The following is a 20,590-nucleotide window of genomic DNA, read 5'->3' as shown; positions in this document are numbered from 1 at the left end:
TCTCCAGGCCTTTGCCAAAGAAGATCTTCCACCTGTGCTGGAGTGCATCTTGTTTAACAGATGGATGTGTGGAGGTCACTTCTGGCTAAAATAAATACTTTGTCTTCCCTCCATGTGCAGCAGAGTCAGGCAGGCTTCTAATCAATATTGGCCGTGGTGGATATTTTGCTCAATTAAGATATGATTTTGTCATTCATGCTGGCTAATAGTCTCAAACATGTACTGAATACCCAATAACTAAGATTAGTATGGAAAATATTTTGCACCCTGTGATTCTAGCCATCACAGAAAATGAAGCATATCATTTTTTTGAACAAATATCCAAATTAATGGAGATTGGTTGATTCTTGATACTGAAAGTCCAGTATTATCAATTTTATGAATACATTTCTTATATCAAATTGACATGACAAATCTCATATTAAAGACACATGACAACTAAAGGTTGTTATAATTCACTTACGAACATTTAACAAATATTTATTCCACAATCAAATTACAATCAAGTTCAAACGTGAAAATAGATTACATATTAGAATTTACTTTGCTATTTCCTAACAGGCATACAAAAATATGTATTTTTTGTTTGTATTTCCCTTAAACTTCAAGTAACCTACATACAGTTCAATCAACAGGAGGTCAATATTAAACCTTGTAGCACATAAACATTATTTCATTAAAGACAGAAATATTTCAAATGGAAGCGGGACAAGCGGTCACATTGTAAGCTTGGTAAACATTTTCTAACTTTTTTTCTCTTAAATCTCACAATATTCAAATGGGAATTATTTATAAGTGACAATCTAAATGTGTAAGTAACTGTAAATGTTAGTTCTGTGAGCCTAAAACTCTCCCTTTCGGCAAATCTGTGTACAGTAAATGTTAAGAAGTGCTTCAGATTGCTTTCAATGTACAATTTGTAAAGACAACTTCACATCCACCATAGATGAAGGAAATCCATTGACATTACAGTACAGCACATGGACATATTTCATAAGCAAATTAGGTTTGTCTTATCTTTACATTATTTACAGTTAATATGTGCTAGGAGCTCTTTCCATATGGAAAGGCACAGCACCAATGTGCAATTATTTGAGGTTAATTCTTCTAAAAGCCATCTTACAGTATTCACACACTCCAATGTAAACAAACATGCGTTCATGGGATTTCTTTGGAATTTTGTATGAAATTAATTGCACTTCAATTGACTTTTTTTTATTTTTTATTTATCAATTGATAATAACATTATTACAGTGTGATACTCATGAAGGGTCCCACATGATGATCCCACTGTAGTTGTCAGGGTAAGTCAGGCGTGTGGTTAGACCATATAGCCAAATAGCTCTCTAAAACACAAAATCTCAAGTGGTTAATAAAAGGTAAAGGCAAATAAATACAGTGAAAGTAGATAACAGCAACAATACAATGACAGTGGAATCTTCGGGAAATATGTCTTGAAAACTATTTAATGTAATGCAGCATCATTCTCCCCCAAACAAACCCATCAACATGAGAGCATTTTAGGGTTGAAGTTTGACGTTTTAAAGCAGCTAACGCAAGAATTGAAAATCGGGAAGACAGCGCATTCAGAATGACAATTCAAAGTAAGCTGTTGCTAGCATCTTTACTGTTGATTTCTTCTTTCGACTTAAAGTGTCACAGATAGATATTGGGACTGCTTTCAGAGGGGACGAAAATGTATTCAGCACACGGAACAATAGGCATGACATTGGCGCACATTTTGCACTCTGTAAACATCTAAAAACACAGAAATACGTTTCTATTTCTGTTGACTGCAAATGGTATATTAATAAATCATTTGAGGAGAAATGAAAAGAACATCTGCTGTAAACCGTATTACTCAATCAACCAGCTTTCTGTGACAGCACACACAACAAATTAAAATAGGTCACCTAAAAATAAAAATAACCATCTGCACTTGACACAGAACAAGGATGGGACTGAGGTCTCACTCTGAATGAGCCAAATTCACGTTAGTAGTCCTGGTTTAAGCACTGGTTGAGGATAATGATGGACTAATTAGATAGATGTGATCCACCACTGTACCCCAACTTGCCCTCACATGTCCTTTTAAGTCTCAGTCCCCGTTGGACTCAATGACCTTCTCTGTCAGGATCTCCTGGAAGGTGGAGAGCTGCTTCATCTGTTCCGTCTGCATGGAGTGCCTCCTCATCAGTTTCTTCTTCATCTTGAAGTCTGGGCCTCTCTTGGGTGAGGCAGGGGCAACTGGAACCAGGATCTTGGGACCAGAGTGGACGGGGGAAGTGGGCTTGCCATTGGCCCGGATGTCTGGGATGGGCCGGTGGGGGTTGACATTGAGTGGGGGCAAGAACCCGGGGCGGGTGTGGGAGATGTGGTCCAAGAGGAGGGTGCCTGAGCCTCTGCGCTCCAGGAGGCCTGGGGACCGTCTGCGCATGGTGATGGGGGAGATAGAATTGGGGATGCTCTCAAGGGATTCCCGGGAGGAGGTGGTGAGCAGAGAGAGGGGCGAGGCGTTGTACTTCCTCCGCTCCACCGACACGCGCCCTGAGTCTGGAGATCCAGGGATGGACTCAGGACACAGGTGTGTTTCTGACTCATAGTGCTCCATACGTGTAAGTTTGGGGTGAGCCAGGGTGCGTGAAGCCACCGCCCCTGGTCCGCATGTATTTTCCTGAGACTCTGGTGCGGTGTTCCTGCGGTACAGGATCTGGTGCTGTTGGACCTTGTCGGCCCAGGAGGAGCTACAAAGGGCTGCGCAGTCCTCTGAGCAGGATCGGTCAATGAGTTTGGGCGAGCAGGGGTCATGTGTTTCGATGCTGTGCCGACGAGACAGGAGAGGCCTGCCAGAACCCGAGATTGACAGACCATTCATATCAGTGATGATCCTACCTCCACCTTCCTCCTCCAGTCCACCATCAACCCTCTCCTGTGGGACCCTGCTGAGCACTGAGGGTGCTACCAGCCCCCAAGGCTCAGAGTTGAGCCTCTTCAGGAGTTTGCGGGGAGGCGGCCTTTTCTCCCCTAGGGTTCTAGTGGAGGGTAGGGGTAAGGCTGATGTCAACGCAAAGCTGAAGATACTGTCCTCCTCCTCAACCTTCTCTGCTGCTGGGGAATTGGAGGTCTGGATCGCCACCTCTGAGGGCGACATGCAGGCCACGGGCGAGAGCTTGTCCACCACCCCTGGTGATGGGGGGGAGTTGAGGTACTGCTTGGTCTTCTTGGTGCCCGAGGGTGACGTGTCTGTGGTGATGATGATCACTTCCTTGCCCTTGGCCTTGCAGGCGTCCAGCAGGACCTGGAGGGTGTCTCGGTCACCTCTGTTGATGGCATGGACCAGGGCGGAGGAGCCTGTGTAGTCCTTGAGGCTGGGGTCAGCTCCATTCTCTAGGAGCAGGGACACCACCTCTTTGCCCGCCTGCTCGACACAGGCATGCATCAGGGCGGTCCGCCCAGACTTGTCTGGGATGTTGGGATCGGCTCCTTTCTCCAGGAGGTAGCGCACCATTCTCTGGCGGCTCTGGGGGTCCTCGTAGCCAGCCAGGCAGGCAGCAGAGATGGGGGTCTCGCCCCGCTCGTTGCCTTCGTTGATGTAGGCACCCCCTTCCAGGAGGAGCCGGGTCAGTCGCAGCTTGCCCTGGAAGACGGCTTTGAGGAGGGCGTTCCCCTCCGTATGGAGGGCTCCTCCATCTCCCATGGTGCCTCTGGCACCTCTTCCTCCAGTCAAATCTGCTACACCCAGCTAGTTAGCTTAGCGCAGACTGGCCATCTTGAAGAGGAAGCTGGTGAACCTGTGATGAAAAACAAAGTGATGTCATAGAATTATAAATGTACAGTACAGACAGGCAGTGCTAAAAGGTGGTTAAGATGGTTACTTTGGTTGGTCTACGCATCTATCTAATGTCTAGTATGCAGCGGTACAACAGTTATACTGCATTACCAATGCAATCTCAGAGTGACTGCAATTGAAGCCTTTGATATGAAGTGTGTCTGTAAGAGCAAGACAAGGAGTGTCTGGATAGCCATCTCATGAGGTGAAATGACAAAAAGATGCAGCACCCATCTGGTGTAACAAAAACATTTTAGACAGATGATACTGGTCCTTGACCGCACTATGCTAAAACTGGCTTATTTTACCAACTTTCCTGGTATTCCTAAACTATAACTATGCAGAGTTGAATAAAGTTTGACTTTGCAGAGAATTAACTATGCATGACTTGGACTTTTTGCCTCCCATCAGCAAAAGAGCAACTTCCCGCTGCAGTAATATGGTAATATGTAAAACATAGTGAATAATTAATAATTTAGTGCTTAAAAGTGAGATTATCTCAAAATCTGCAATTGTGAGATACAGAAAGATGAGGCAATGACTCAAAAACTAATCTGATATCTAACAGGATGTGATAAGGTGAATTGACTTGTCTAAACTTTTAAATGACTCCTAATACTGATTTAATTATTATAATATTTTTTTGTGTGACTGAAAATCAACATAATGATGTTCTTGGAATATTAATTCTACCAAACCTTCCTCTAAGTAATCTATTTCAATGATCTCAACAACAAAAAATCCAGCCACAACTTTCCCCGTGACCCAAGAGGAGGAGGGACTGGCTGCCTGTGGCTCACCAGTGTGTCCCGACCCACCCTATGGGATCTAGTGATCTATTTGGATGGAGAGAAGGAGATGCATCTTGTGCAGAGAGAAATAAAAAGCTGTCTAGCTATGAATGAGCTTCCCCCGTATGTCAACTGGGATATTTAGTTCTATGCTAAGGTGATTCAACGTGCCCTGTTCATGTTAATAAACAACTCTATTTCATAACCCAGGTGAACAACGAGCATGGGGACAGACAGTGGCTATACAAACCGAAACACAGAGTGTAATCATCTGGGTATAATAGAGAAGTAGTTAGTGGTGGTTGTGGGGAAGGGAGTTGGGGGAGCCAGAATGAAGAGGGAAGATATTATTTGTCTATTTCTGTTCTTCATTCCCCCTGAGTGTAGCAATATATCCAACAACCTCACATGAAATAGGTTGAGAGACTCGTGACTTCTGTTACAACAATATTATAAGCCAGAGTCTTTCATATTGAGACGTCTAACTAACCATCCCTAAGCATGCATAATATATATTGGAATGTAAACCTAACGTAAGTGTTTTAATACACAGAATGTGTTTGACACATTGTTTTAGAGAGAGGAAACAGCACCAAAAGAGAAGGTATCTAATTCTGCACTGAACAGGACTCGAAACAACAAAATAGTGTTTTCAATCTTTTCTGTTAGGGCTCCCAGTCCCTGGCAAGGTGTTGCACAACACTTGATTAAGTGGTGTTACAACACACCATGTTATGTTTCAAAACATCTGAGGATGATGTGTTTCAATACTCCTGCAAAGTTAAGGTTTCGTCTCCTTCAAGTTGGTGGCAGCTCAGTTGCCACTAGTTTTGGTGTTACAAAGCACTTCATTTTAACAGTGCAGTTTTTACAAACACAGTTTAATTTGAGTGAGTCGGAGTAATTCCTTACAATGACTAGGGCTCGGTCTTTCTTTCATTCAGACTGTGATCAATACACTCAATTACATTTAATCCATCCACCCCTTTTTATTATGGCCTATTTGCCTAAATAATTCTGTTGGGAATCAATGGCAGTTTAATAACAGTTGTTACTTTGTCATTACTGGCTCGCAGCCAGGGGACTCCGTGGGTGGAGTGGGAAGCAGTTGACAGGTGCTGAGTTGAGATGGGCTGAGGGAGAGGCTCTCTATCCTGAGAATGTGGCTACGAGGCTGCCACCTACAGCTCTCTCTCTCTCTCTCTCTGTGTGTGTGTGTGTGTGTGTGTGTGTGTGTGTCTGACACTAGTCTGCCCATGCTAAAGACCCAATCTGTCGACTGGGGCGGAAGGCAACTTGACGATCCACAATGATCTGCACCAAAGTGGATGACGATCCACAATGATCTGCATCAAAGTGGATGACGATCCACAATGATCTGCATCAAAGTGGATGACGATCCACAATGATCTGCATCAAAGTGGATGACGATCCACAATGATCTGAACCAAAGTGGATGACGATCCACAATGATCTGAACCAAAGTGGATGACGATCCACAATGATCTGCATCAAAGTGGATGACGATCCACAATGATCTGCATCAAAGTGGATTGATGCCTTTGAAACAATGTAGTAAAGTATTATTACAGTTACTGGATTAACCACCATTATAGATTATTAGCGTTTCAGAATTACAGAGAGAGAGACTCTCCTTTCTCTATATATTGTTCCTCTACAATATTAAATAAATACATCAATAAATTGTTGAAGACTCCAGCCACCCAGGTCATAGACTGTTCTCTCAGCTATCGCATGGCAAGCCATACCGATGCACCAAGTCTGGAACCAACAGGACCCTGAACAGCTTCTACCCCCAAGCCATAATACTGATAAATAGTTAGTCTATCACATATGCTGCTGCTGCTGTTTACTATCTGTAACTTTATTCTTCGTTATATGTACATATCTACCTCTTACCTCGTAGCCCTGCACATCAACTGGTACTGGTAGTCCTTGTACAGCCAAGTTATTATTACTCATTGTGTATATATTATTACATGTTTTACTTTTCTAGTATTTAGCTATTTTCTTTCACTGCTTTGTTGGGAAGGGCATGTAAGTAAGCATTTTACTGTTAGTCCACACCTGTTGTTTACAAAGCATGTGACGAGTAAGATGTGATTTGATTTGATACTACTGTATACATACAGATGTAGGATCTTAATTTGAGCCAGTTTGCTACCGCAGTAAAATAATCCTTCAGCAATAGGAAATGTTCATTATTATGCAGATTATAATTTGTGGGGGTTGACACATTTTTTGTTAAGGCAAATCACGTTTGAAATGTCAAAGTGGAAATTACAAACGTTAGAAGCATTTTTAAAACTCAAATACATTACAAGTTTGCATATTTTCTGAGTAACCTAAATATTAAGTGGCTTTCGTCAAGCTGTCCACTCAAGAAAATGCTTCAAACTGTAACCAGTGCCTGCAACCTGGTTCAGGTTATCAGTAAACCTACCAGAGTATTCACAAACAGAACAGGAACTAAATCATCCACTTGTATTGATCACATCTAATGCTGCAGAAATCTGCTCTAAAGCAGTATCCACACCCATCGGATGTAATGATCATAACAGCCATATCTAGGAAAAACAAAGTTTCAAAGATGACCTAAAATAGTGTATAAGTGATCATACAAGAGGTTTTGCAATGATTCCTATGTTGAAAATGTGACAAATATTTGTTGGTCTGATGTGTGTAATGAGGAACATCCTGACGCAGCACTTAAATATTTTACGAAATTGCTTATTCCAGTTACTAATAAGCAAGCACTCATTAAGAAAATTATTGTAAAAACTGTTAAATCCCTGTGGATTGATGAGGAATTGTGGTTGAGGGGGATGAGGCAAAAGGAATGGCAAAATGTCTGGCTGCACAGCCGAGTGGCAAACGTACTAGAAATTGGGAAATCACGTGACTAAACTTAACAAAAAGAAGAAGAAATTCCTATGAAACAAAAATAAATTATATAAAGAATGATACTAAAAAGCACCTTAAATAAAATGTTGGGCAAAAAGGCAACCTCAGCTCCATCATTCATTGAATCAGATGGCTCATTCATCAAAAAACCCATTGATATTGCCAACTACTTGAAAGATTTTTTCATTGAAAATTCAGAAATGACATAACAACAACAAATTATGAACCTACACCTCCATACATAACTGACCAAATTATGAAAGGCAAGTATTAGTCCCGTGCTTCCACACCTGCATTGCTTGCTGTTTGGGGTTTTAGGCTGGGTTTCTGTACAGCACTTTGAGATATCAGCTGATTTAAGAAGGGCTATATAAATAAATTTGATTTGATTTGATATTATCATTTTGTATTCTGTAAAGTGAGTGTGGAAGAGGTGAAAGAAATGCTGTTTTCTATCAACAATGACAAGCACCCTGGGTCTGAAAACTTGGATGGAAAATTACTGAGGATGATAGTGACTATATTGCCACTCCTATTTGCCATCTATTCAATCTAAGCCTACAGGAAAATGTGTGCCCTCAGGCCTGGAGGGAAGCAAAAGTAATTTCGCTACCCAAGAATAGCAAAGCACCCTTTACTGGCTCAAACAGCCGACCAGAGTAAGCCTGTTAACAACCCTTCTTAGTAAACGTTTAGAAATGGTGTTTGACCAGATACAATGCTATTTCACAGTAAACAAATTAACAACATACTTGAAGCACGCTTACAGGGAAGGGCATTCAACGTGTACAGATGGCACTTACACAAATGACTGATGATTGGCTGAGAGAAATTGTTAAGAAGAATCTGCTGCTGGAGAAACGTATGTGTTATGGCTTTACATCCCCTGCTATATTGTGGATCGAGACTTACCTGTCTAACAGAACACAGAGGGTGTCCTTTAATGGAAGCATCTCCAACATAATCCAGGTAGAGTCAGGCATTCCCCAGGGCAGCTGTCTAGGCACCTACTTTTTAAAATCTTTACCAATGACCTGCCACTGGCACTGCAAAGAGCTGCAGTCAGTTTCAGAATGGGTGTCAAGAAATAAGCTGGTCCTAAATATTTCAAAAACTAAAAGCATTGTATTTAGGACAAATCATTCACTAAATCCTAAACCTCAACTAAATCTTGTAATGAATAATGTGGAAATTGAGCAAGTTAATGAGACTAAACTGCTTGGTGTAACCATGGATTGTAAACTGTCATGGTCAAAACATATTGATGCAACGGTAGCTAAGATGGGGAGAGGTCTGTCCATAATAAAGCACTACTATGCTTTCTTGACATCGCTATCAACAAAACAACTACTATAGTCCCTAGTTTTGTCACACCTGGACCACTGTCCAGTCATATGGTCAATTGCCACAAAGAGACACATAGGCAAATTACAATTGGCCCAGAACAGAGCAGCACGGCTGGCCCTTAGAGGTACACGGAGGGCCAGCATGTCTTTGTGAAATATTGACATGTTGAAATCACCGAGCTGTCTGTTTAAGCAACTAGCGCACAGCTCAGACACCCTCGCATACCCCACAAGACATGCCACCAGAGGTCTCTTCACTGTCCCCAAGTCCAGAACAGACTACGGGAAATGCACAGTACTACATAGAGCCATTACTACATGGAACTCTATTCCACATCATGTAACTCAGTCAAGTAGTAAAATCTGATTTAGAAAACTGATAAAACTACACTTTATGGAACAGTTTGGACTGTGCAGGCACACACACAGCATTCACAAACACATGCTACACACACATACATTTTAATATTGTTATTTTGCTGTATTATTAAATCAAATCAAATGTTATCTGTCACATGTGCCGAATACAACAGGTGTAGACCTTACAGTGAAATGCTTACTTACAAGCCCTTCACCAACAACGCAGTTTTAAGAAAAATAAGTGTTAAGTAAAAAATAGATAAGTAAAAAATAAAAATAAAAAATAATTAAAGAGCAGCAGTAAAATAACAGTAGCGAGGCTATTACAGGGGGTACCGGTACAGAGTCAATGTGCGGGGGGAACAGGTTAGTTGAGGTAATTGAGGTAATATGTACATGTAGATAGAGTTAAAGTGACTATGGATAGATAATAAACAGACAGTAGCAGCAGCGTAAAAGAGGTGTTGGGGAGGTGAACAATGCAAATAGTCTGGGTAGCCATTTGATTAGCTGTTCAGGAGTCTTATGGCTTGGGGGTAGAAGCTGTTAAGAAGCCTTTTGGACCTAGACTTGTCACTCTGGTACCGCTTGCCGTGCGGTAGCAGAGAGAACAGTTTATGACTGGGGTGGCTGGAGTCTTTGACAATTTTTAGGGCCTTCCTCTGACACCGCCTGGTATAGAGGTCCTGGATGGCAGGATGCTTGCCCCCAGTGATGTACGTACGCACTACCCTCTGTAATGCCTTGCGGTCGTATTGTAGATACAGTGGGGAGAACAAGTATTTGATACACTGCCGATTTTGCAGGTTTTCCTACTTACAAAGCATGTAGAGGTCTGTAATTTTTATCATAGGTACACTTCAACTGTGAGAGACGGAATCTAAAACAAAAATCCTGAAAATCACATTGTATGATTTTTAAGTAATTCATTAGCATTTTATTGCATGACATAAGTATTTGATACATCAGAAAAGCAGAACTTAATATTTAGTACAGAAACTTTTGTTTGCAATTACAGAGATCATACATTTCCTGTAGTTCTTGACCAGGTTTGCACACACTGCAGCAGGGATTTTGGCCCACTCCTCCATACAGACCTTCTCCAGATCCTTCAGGTTTCGGGGCTGTCGCTGGGCAATACGGACTTTCAGCTCCCTCCAAAGATTTTCTATTGGGTTCAGTTGCCATGGCTGTGTGTTTCGGGTCGTTGTCATGCTGGAAGACCCAGCCACGACCCATCTTCAATGCTCTTACTGAGGGAAGGAGGTTGTTGGCCAAGATCTCACGATACATGGCCCCATCCATCCTCCCCTCAATATGGTGCAGTCGTCCTGTCCCCTTTGCAGAAAAGCATCCCCAAAGAATGATGTTTCCACCTCCATGCTTCACGGTTGGGATGGTGTTCTTGGGGTTGTACTCATCCTTCTTCTTCCTCCAAACACGGCGAGTGGAGTTTAGACCAAAAAGCTCTATTTTTGTCTCATCAGACCACATGACCTTCTCCCATTCCTCCTCTGGATCATCCAGATGGTCATTGGCAAACTTCAGACGGGCCTGGACATGCGCTGGCTTGAGCAGGGGGACCTTGTGTGCGCTGCAGGATTTTAATCCATGACGGCGTAGTGTGTTACTAATGGTTTTCTTTGAGACTGTGGTCCCAGCTCTCTTCAGGTCATTGACCAGGTCCTGCCATGTAGTTCTGGGCTGATCCCTCACCTTCCTCATGATCATTGATGCCCCACGAGGTGAGATCTTGCATGGAGCCCCAGACCGAGGGTGATTGACCGTCATCTTGAACTTCTTCCATTTTCTAATAATTGCGCCAACAGTTGTTGCCTTCTCACCAAGCTGCTTGCCTATTGTCCTGTAGCCCATCCCAGCCTTGTGCAGGTCTACAATTTTATCCCTGATGTCCTTACACAGCTCTCTGGTCTTGGCCATTGTGGAGAGGTTGGAGTCTGTTTGATTGAGTGTGTGGACAGGTGTCTTTTATACAGGTAACGAGTTCAAACAGGTGCAGTTAATACAGGTAATGAGTGGAGAACAGGAGGGCTTCTTAAAGAAAAACTAACAGGTCTGTGAGAGCCGGAATTCTTACTGGTTGGTAGGTGATCAAATACTTATGTCATGCAATAAAATGCAAATTAATTACTTAAAAATCATACAATGTGATTTTCAGGATTTTTGTTTTAGATTCCGTCTCTCACAGTTGAAGTGTACCTATGATAGAAATGACAGACCTCTACATGCTTTGTAAGTAGGAAAACCTGCAAAATCGGCAGTGTATCAAATACTTGTTCTCCCCACTGTATGTTATGGTATTGTGTAGTGTGTAATAATGTGTTGTGTTATGTAATTGTGATTGGACTCCCGGAAGAGTACCTGCTGCCTTGGCAAATTAAGATCCTACATCTGAATGCAGCCTGCGGCTCTACTCAGTATTTCTCCAGTGGATTTATCTGTCAAGCACCTCTGAAGAAGTCATGTGTGACCATAAACATCTCTGTAGTGATGAAGAAAAGAAGCAGACAGATAGTATGTATCTCCTGGTCCTTGACAGTATGGATTCACTACAACAGGAGATGAGGCAGAGCAGATATGGCCTTTTCCATTTACATCTGGGATACTCTTGACAACTCAGGGATACAATCGTAGAGGTACTGTTGCTGATCCGTCGTCATTATTGTGAAATAATTATAATGTTATTAAGGTGAGATTTTAATAGAGAAAGCTGACCCGAGAGCAGAGCTCACTTTCTTTCGATCCTATCAGTGTCGACACATGCTCCAACGATGCACTCTGCGTGGTGTTTTGGGAAATGCATGTTACATATTCGGCTGTGTTGATATCACAAGTTTACTGGAGAACTGAGACGAAGTAGAGACTCTGGACAGGGTGGATGAGGTTTAATTAAAAGCAATTTATTCAGAGGTAAAGATATCTGAAATAGCGTGCACGGACCCTTTCATCAAGCTCAAATTGAACTATCCGAAAGAAGCCCAGATAACAGAGTGCATAGACATTTTATACAAAGATAGAAAGTAGGTTGAGTCTGGAAGTTCTTGTCCTCTGGTTGGTCCTGATGAGTTGGGCGAGGTCCCCTTCAGGCTAGTATCACTGTCTCATTGGCTCTGAGTAGATTTCTTTGTCTTCAGAAATGTTCAGCTAAAACAGGAGATTAGGTGTGTGCGTAGATGTTCCTATTTTGACATTTCTGTGTGTCTCTGTAAAATGTTCAGACTGAAGAGGAGATTTTGTGTGTGCGTAGATGTTCCTGTCTTATCAGTGTTTATGAAAGGTTTGCGTCAGCCCTCTGTCCTTGGGTATGTGTGTGTCTCAGTATCTCGTGATATGCAGTACCAGGCACCCTTTTCTTATCAGTCTTTATGAAAGACCTGTGTCAGCCATCTGTCTCTGGGTGTGTGTGGGTCTCAGTATCTGCTTATGAGTTTGTGAGAAACCCTGTTTGGAAAGAAGTTAGTTATAACAATGTAATAGCAAATATGCTTGTGTTATAATAAATGATATTTATTACAGCTGCATCATTAAAACACTCGTAAAACTAAATTCCATCGCTGTTGGTAAACCGGGCCCAGGTGTATTGTGTGGGTCTGAGCAGAGTTTTTCCCACAGCAGACGAGGGAGAGAGAGCTGTCTTGTCTAAGATCTATGGACTCCAGCTCAGAGGCACTAGTCATTTCTGCCAAGATGGACCAGGAAAACAGTCACAGTGTGAGTGCTCCAGTCCAGTGTTGCCAACTTAGCGACCTTGTTGCTATATTTAGCGAGTATTCAGACCCCTCTAGCGACACATTTTTTAAAAAGCGACTAGCAACAAATCTAGCGACTTTTTGTGGTGTTATTGGAGACTTTGAGACTCTGACATGAAAGCACGTATCATTCTTACTCTTCACAACGAGCAGCGGGTGCTGCCGTGGGCCCCACCCCCGTCCTAAAGCACTCACAGTCCTCGCACAGCAGTCCCTCCCAGCTGCAGTCAGAGCAGGAGATGTTCACCCTTCCACGTCCAGACTACAAATTAATCGCACATGCGGGAAGCCGCCGCTGGCTGATCCCGCCCTGGCTTACATTTAAAAAACAATTAACCTGAATTAGGGCCAGACTAGTTACCATCATTTTCTCACATTGCCACTGACAGTTTTTTCTATTGTCTCTTTTTGGTCCATTTAGATTGTTAATGTAGATTGTATACTATTTTTTTTTTAATGTTATGGTTAAAAATGTTTTACTGTGACTTGTTGTAAACTCCTAAGTGGACCATAAGGTTAAAAACCAAACCAAATTAAGAAAACTAAAATAAAAAACTAAAATAAAAAATAATTATAATAATAAAATAAAAAACTAAGTAACTCCGCCAGAGTCTCTCTTTTGGGTCACTTTTGCCGGTCCCAAGCCAGGATAAAGGAGTTGGGTTGGAATTGTGATATTAAAAAAAATCAAGAATCGACAGAAGAAAGTTCATTTGTAGTTCTAAACATATTTAGGGTGTTTTTTACTCACTTTGTCTATCCCACGACGTTATTCCTTTCTCCTACAGCGTCCATCACAATTACATGCACATGGCCAATTATGAAAATTAGTTGATGATGTCATTTAGCGACTTTTAGGACAGCCAATAGCTACTTTCCTAACTGAGGAGTTGGCAACACTGCTCCAATCAGATAACGATGCTCAGCGGGCTTCATGGAGCTGCTAATTCAATATAGTTGCAGCATACAAATCCCCGACACAGGTTGCTTCCCTGAGATCTCTCAATGATTCACACCATGTCACGTTCGTCGTCAGGGTGGAAATGACCGGACCAAGTTGCAGCGTGGTAAGCGTACATTTCTTTTTATTTTGAATGTTGCCAACAAAAACAAGAAACAACAACAAAACGAACGTGAAGCTGAATAGGGCTATACAAGCCACTAACACAGACAAATACCCACAACTAAGGTGGAAAAACAGGCTGCCTAAGTATGATTCCCAATCAGAGACAACGAATGACAGCTGTCCCTGATTGAGAACCATACCAGGCCAAAACATAGAAACAGAAAACATAGAAATAAAGAAACTAGAATGCCCACCCTAGTCACACCCTGGCCTAACCAAAATAGAGAATAAAAGCCTCTCTATGGCCAGGGCGTGACACACCAAATGTTTTCTTCCCTGTCATACTGTGTTTATCTAGGCATGTCAATTGAGAAGTTTTAATTTTTTACATCCAAATCAACACAAAAATGATGTAAATGATATATTGCAGAAGGATCCAGACAATTTTTTTGTGATTTCATATGTTTTAGAGTAATTTACCCCAAACAGCAAATCACTTCCTGAATGGCTCCAAAAACACCCAAATACATCAAACTGCAAAGCGCTCAGTCTAGTGATGCAGGTCTTCAGATGTCATACACATGAAATTGTGTCATTTCAAGTTTTATCCGCAACGTTAGGCTATATTCCATTTTGTTGCGACTCAAGCGATACCTCCAAAGTCAATTTTACAGGTAGGCCTAACTGCCTAAATAAAGTAAACACTTGAGTAAATGAGGGATACAATTTATATTGAAAGCATGGGGTGGTCGCCCAAAAATGAAGACACTATTTGTTAGTACAGTAGTACAGTATTTCCTTTTTTTGGAAGTTACCTGTAGCAGCTGGCTACACGGAAAATGGAACTGCTTGAGAAGGCTTGAGTCGCAAAAAAGGGAATATAACATTGCGGATACATTTCGGAATGACACAACTTCAGGTGTACAACATCTAAAGACCTGCATTACTATACTGAGAGCTTTGCTGTTTCTAAAATGATGTATTTGGATATTTTGATCATTTTTTCAGGGCCCTCAAAATACATGAGGATGAGGAAGTGATTTGCAGTTTGGGGTAAATTCCTCTAAAACATGTGAAATCACCAAAAAATTTGGATGGACCCTGCCATTTACATGAAATATAGAGATTTGGTTGTGAAAAAATTGTTCAGGTTGAACCTGCTGCAGCTGCAAACACACACCTACTCACACAGTGGTGTCATGATTGTCGCCGCCTCTGAGCGTCCCAGTGTTTGACCCCTTGCTCTGGGCTGTGGAAAGGACAGGAGCGACAGAGGGGTTGACATCGATTCACCCGCAATTTTCCAACCAGACTCCTCACTTCGCACTCCCACTCTGATAAGGGAGGCAGTAGAAGCTATTTCTGGCTGGGTAGTTTCAGCTGTAGAATGACATTTATCATCCTAGCTGCTATCTATCACTGCAGTTTCAACTGACGTAATGCCTTAATCTAGGTAGATAGCGCATCCACTAATCCACTAAAACCTCCTATTGTTCACGCTTTAAATCTTGATAATCTATTGGCAAAAACAACATATTTCAAGCACAGCACAACAGCAAAAGGTAATTGATAAGCAGTTGATTTATTTTTTTATTTCATACTGTTGTTGTATTGAGTACCAATAATAGGTCTGCAGTAACTATTTATTGATATCCCTCTTAAAACATATTTCAGGCTACTCAGTCTGTTGAGTAGATTGCTATCCTTTTTGTCCAAGGACAAGTCTTTAGTCCTTAATATATCAGAGTCTGTGCTTTTCCATACCAATTTCTTTCCACATCTCTCAACAGGTCTCTTCAATATTGCTCTTCCTCTCTAACTTTCCGTTTATAACATCTCTGTTGTTTGGTTTACTCACATTATCTGTGTGACTCTGGAAAAAATGTAACCTCTCAAGGCTGGGTCTGTCTGGGTTCATAAAACAGAGTGTGCATTTGACTGCTTTGGAAAGTATTCAGATCACTTGACTTTTTCCACATTTTGTTACGTTATAGCCTTATTCTAAAATTGATTAAATTGTTTTTTCCCCCTCATCAATCGACACACAAAACCCCATAATGACAAAGCAAAAACAGTTAAAAAAAAAAGTTTGCTAATTTATAAAACATTAAATATCACATTTACATAAGTATTCAGACCCTTTACACAGTACTTTGTTGAATCACATTTGGCAGTGATTACAGCCTTGATTCTTCTTGGGTATGATGCTACAAGCTTGGCATACCTGTATTTGGGGAGTTTTTTATATTCTTCTCTGCAGATTCTCTCAAGCTCTGTTAGGTTGGATGGGGAGCGTCACTGCACAGCTATTTCCAGGTCTCTCCAGAGATGTTTGATTGGGTTGAAGTCCAGGCTCAAGGACATTCAAAGACTTGTCACGAAGCCACTCCTGCGTTGTCTTGGATGTGTGCTTAGGGTATTTGTCCTGTTGGAAGGTGAACCTTCGCCCCAGTCGGAGGTCTTTAGCACTCTGGAGCAGGTTTTCATCAAGGAACTCTCTGTACTTTGCTCCATTCATCTTTCCCTCAATCCTGACTAGTCTCCCAGTCCCTGCCGCTGAAAAACATCCCCATAGCATGATGCTGCTACCACCATGCTTCACCGTAGGGATGGTGCTAGGTTTCCTCCAGACGTGACGCTTGGCATTCATGCCAAATAGCTCAATCTTGGTTTCATCAGACCAGAAATCTTGTTTCTCATGGTCTGACAGTCTTTAGGTGCCTTTTGGCAAACTTCAATCGGGCTGTTATGTGCCTTTTACTGAAGAGTGGCTTCCGTCTGGCCATTCTACCATAAAGGCCTGATTGGTGGAGTGCTGCAGAGATGGTTGTTCTTCTGGAATGTTCTCCCATCTCCACAGAGGAACTCTAGAGCTCTGTCAGAGTGACCATTGGGTTTTTGGTCACCTCCCTGACCAAGGCCCTTCTCCTCCGATTGCTCAGTTTGGCCGGACGGCCAGCTCTAGGAAGAGTCTTGGTGGTTCCAAACTTCTTCCATTTAAGAATGATGGAGGCCACTGTGTTCTTGGGGACCTTCAATGCTGCAAACAAATTTCGTACCCTTCCCCAGATCTGCGCCTCAACACAATCCTGTCTCAGAGCTTTCTGCACAATTCCTTCGACCTCATGGCTTGATTTCTTCTCTGACATGCACTGTCAACTGTGGGACCTTATATAGACAGGTGTTTTCCTTTCCAAATCATGTCCAATTAATTGAATTTACCGCAGGTGGACTCCAATCAAGTTGTAGAAACATCTCAAGGATGATCAATGGAAACAGGATGCACCTGAGCTCAACTTTGAGTCTCATAGCAAAGGGTCTGAATACTTATGTAAATAAAGTATTTCAAGATTTCTAACAACCTGTTTTCGCTTTGTCATTATTCGGTATTGTGTGTAGATTGCTGAGGATGTTTTTTTTCATCCATTGTAGAATAAGGCTGTAACGTAACAAAATGTGGAAAAGGTCTTGGGGTCTGAATACTTTCGAAAGGCACTGTATGCGTGTCTTAGTTAGTGTGTAAAAGCTTGTGTGAGTACATGTACATCAATCTGTGTGTGTGTGTATTTGTACGTGTAGGCGGGCAACATTATTAAAATCCCCCCACCTCCATCCCAAAGAGCTTATCGTTCATCATCAGACCTCTTTCTCACACACTCTCTCTTTCCCTCTCTTTCTCTTTCTCTCTCGCTCTCTCTCTTTCTCTCTTTCTTTCACTATCAGCTCACTGACTCATTATCAGCTAAAGTCATGCATTTCCATCTGCTCTCAGAAGACACACAGTTTCATGGCGGAGACTGTCAAGACTGAGTACTCTAGAGTAGAATAGAATATTCCTTCTATGACATGTCTGTCCCCTGGTGTGCAGCTGCACCGTGTCAAGAACTGACATCACCCCAACACCCATTACTATAATTGGCCCTGTTGTACCCCCTGATCTGCCATCCTGGTATCCCATCTCGGGTGAGCTGTGCATGTCAGAGTGTGCCACACTTCCTGTTGGAAAGATGGATGTGATGGCATACAGCACTGACAGTGCCCTCCATTGGCCCTCTAGACAGATTATTCATAATTCCAGGTTTGTGGGGGTGGATGTGACCTACACCTAACCTTTCCTCCATAGGAGCCTGTAAGAAGCCATCCACGTGTCATAGTTGTCTTATGCCCTTGTCCTTTAGTGAACCTGTTGTTTCTGAGTAGAAACTGCAGTGCTCTCTGTAACATTTACAAAACCCATAGTTCAGTAGCTATACATCTAATTGCTACAGTACATATGCTATTAATCAATATCTCTATGTGAAATACATTTAAAGATATATATATAATGCAGAAGTATAATGATTATTCTCGGGAACATGAATTACAAGGGAAGTTTCTGCGTATAATGTAAATTCGTAATACAAGCAAACATCGTTCCCAAACGTTTCATATTATTGTTTCCAAGAAACTTAATCAAGTGTATATGTATACAATTCTACAATATCATACAGGCCTAATAGCAAAAGATTCAGCGAAACTATTATGTGAAATGTTGCAAGAAATGTTGCAAGAAACTTAAATCCATTCCAAACTACGGTCGCTATCCATGGTGCTGATTCGGTTGTTCTGCCGGACGCCAACTTTCCGAGAACTGAGAAAAGCAATGTAAAGGAATTGATGCTTTCAATTCAAGTTCGTGATGGTGTTGGTAATATTGAATGAAACCGAGACGCAGCATCAGTGTTATCATATCGGCTCAAAGAAAATCTTATTCAAAACCTGTTTCAGTGACCAATCACTACGTCAATTGGTTTTCTGACGTACTGCTTCTAATATTAAACTAGCAGGGAAGTTATACTATGCCAGATTATTGGACAAAAACAGTAACTGCGCCAGTAAAAAGAAACAGCCGTTTCAACAGTCGGTTGATAGAAAACATGTTTCTCCACACTGAATGTAGCCTAGCCTATGCATTAGCAGAGATAATAAAATACGACCTAAATTACATCCCTGCATGTATTGCCTTTCTCACACACATAAAATGTAACTGACTGTCTGCTTCTCTTTTTGCCACATTCCATCATACGGTTGATCGTACAAGGACCGCAATAAGCCAAGTGACAGAATTTCATGACAATGCAGATTGGTTCATGGTTTAGGTTACAGGGTTTGCCTCTCAGGCAAGAAATGTGCTGCTTATAATATGGAAAAAATTGTGACAGCAAATCTGAATCAGCTGAATCTATTTGCTTTTTGTAGCAGTTTATTGATTAGTCTTTACATATAGCAAGGCTCAACAAATCTGATTACAACTGCCAAACGAATCGCGTTCGTTGGTCTGCGGGATTTTAGGCTATAGAGCATCTTTTATCTCTTACACAAATATGGTAAGAAACAATGAATTGGAAAATCTGAATAAGTTCAGTTGAATTGCATTTTTTTTTAATTGTTGGTCTTTCATCAAATTCAACTTGTTTTATTTTTTTCACATGGACAACCTAAACACTGTTCTCAGTTCATGTCGATATTGTTTTGTCAAGCCATTTGACCATTGCATTAACCACTCATAAGGAATAATTTAATGGCAACAAATATTTATGTAATCTACAATATGCAAATGTGGCCTTCTATCACCATGCGCTGCAAACACGATTTAAAGAGGAAACATAAATCCTTACCATGGATGAAACACGTTTAATTCAGATCCACTTGGCATACTTGGTTTTTTTCTGATATAAAAGCCAGACTTCAGTCTCTGTAATATCCCCCAGATATTGTGATAACGTCGAGCCTCTCTCCCCCTCCCCCTCTTCACCCGTATCTCTCCCGCAACCACTAGTTTAGAAGACGCGGAGCGTCGCAGCGGGGGTGGGGAGTGGGTCGCGTGGTGGGAGTGAATACGAACGCGGTGGATATGTTGCGCGCAGACGATGCGCTATGATGATCCCTGCGCTTGACAGACAGGTAAAGAAACACGAGAGAGAGAGACCTGCTGTATATAGACATCATGTGCAGGAACGATATGACTGTTGTTCATTAAAACAGTAGCCTATACAATGTCTTTGGTGTCTTGATAGGCATACAAGTTTCCACACAGCCTGTTATAATAAATATCAACAATGGATAGGCTATATTTAAACCTGATTGAGCTGTAAGTATGGGTCCAATATTGTCTGTTCTGTGCTTATGACACTATTCCTGTCCTGTAACCTAAAGGGAAAATAAAGAATGTATACAAGGCTCAATGGCTTGGTTGATATAGATGTCGCTACATCCGCAATAACATCTGCTAAATGTATGTATGTGACCAATAAAATGTGATTTGATTTAGATTTATATAGACTGATTCTGTAGTCCTCTATGTCTTTTCGCACCTCTGTAGTAAGGGGTTTTGCACCTCTGCAGTAAGCACATCTATTATTTCCACTTGTGATCACAGCTAAGACTAATCTGCACCAGTGCCCCATCTTGTTGCCATATGAGTTCCTGGTTCTTAAATAAGGTCATAAGAATTCAGTCATTGC

At 41.7% G+C, this 20,590-nt stretch overlaps 1 protein-coding gene across 1 annotated transcript; it reads right to left on the bottom strand.

The window, feature by feature from the left end:
- Window positions 1-443: 443 nt before the first annotated feature.
- Window positions 444-19,993, bottom strand: LOC139573605 (ankyrin repeat domain-containing protein 34A-like). The gene is made up of 2 exons (XM_071397247.1): window positions 19,745-19,993; window positions 444-3,791 (listed from the first exon to the last, which is right to left on the bottom strand). The coding sequence occupies exon 2, from the start codon at window positions 3,695-3,697 to the stop codon at window positions 2,099-2,101; it is 1,599 nt and encodes a 532-aa protein (XP_071253348.1). The 5' UTR covers window positions 3,698-3,791; window positions 19,745-19,993; the 3' UTR covers window positions 444-2,098.
- Window positions 19,994-20,590: the final 597 nt, after the last annotated feature.

Source organism: Salvelinus alpinus, chromosome 4, assembly GCF_045679555.1.
Source record: "Salvelinus alpinus chromosome 4, SLU_Salpinus.1, whole genome shotgun sequence".
NCBI lineage: Eukaryota > Metazoa > Chordata > Actinopteri > Salmoniformes > Salmonidae > Salvelinus > Salvelinus alpinus.
Note: the sequence above shows the minus strand (reverse complement) of the source record. Positions and strands in the feature narration are given on the sequence as shown.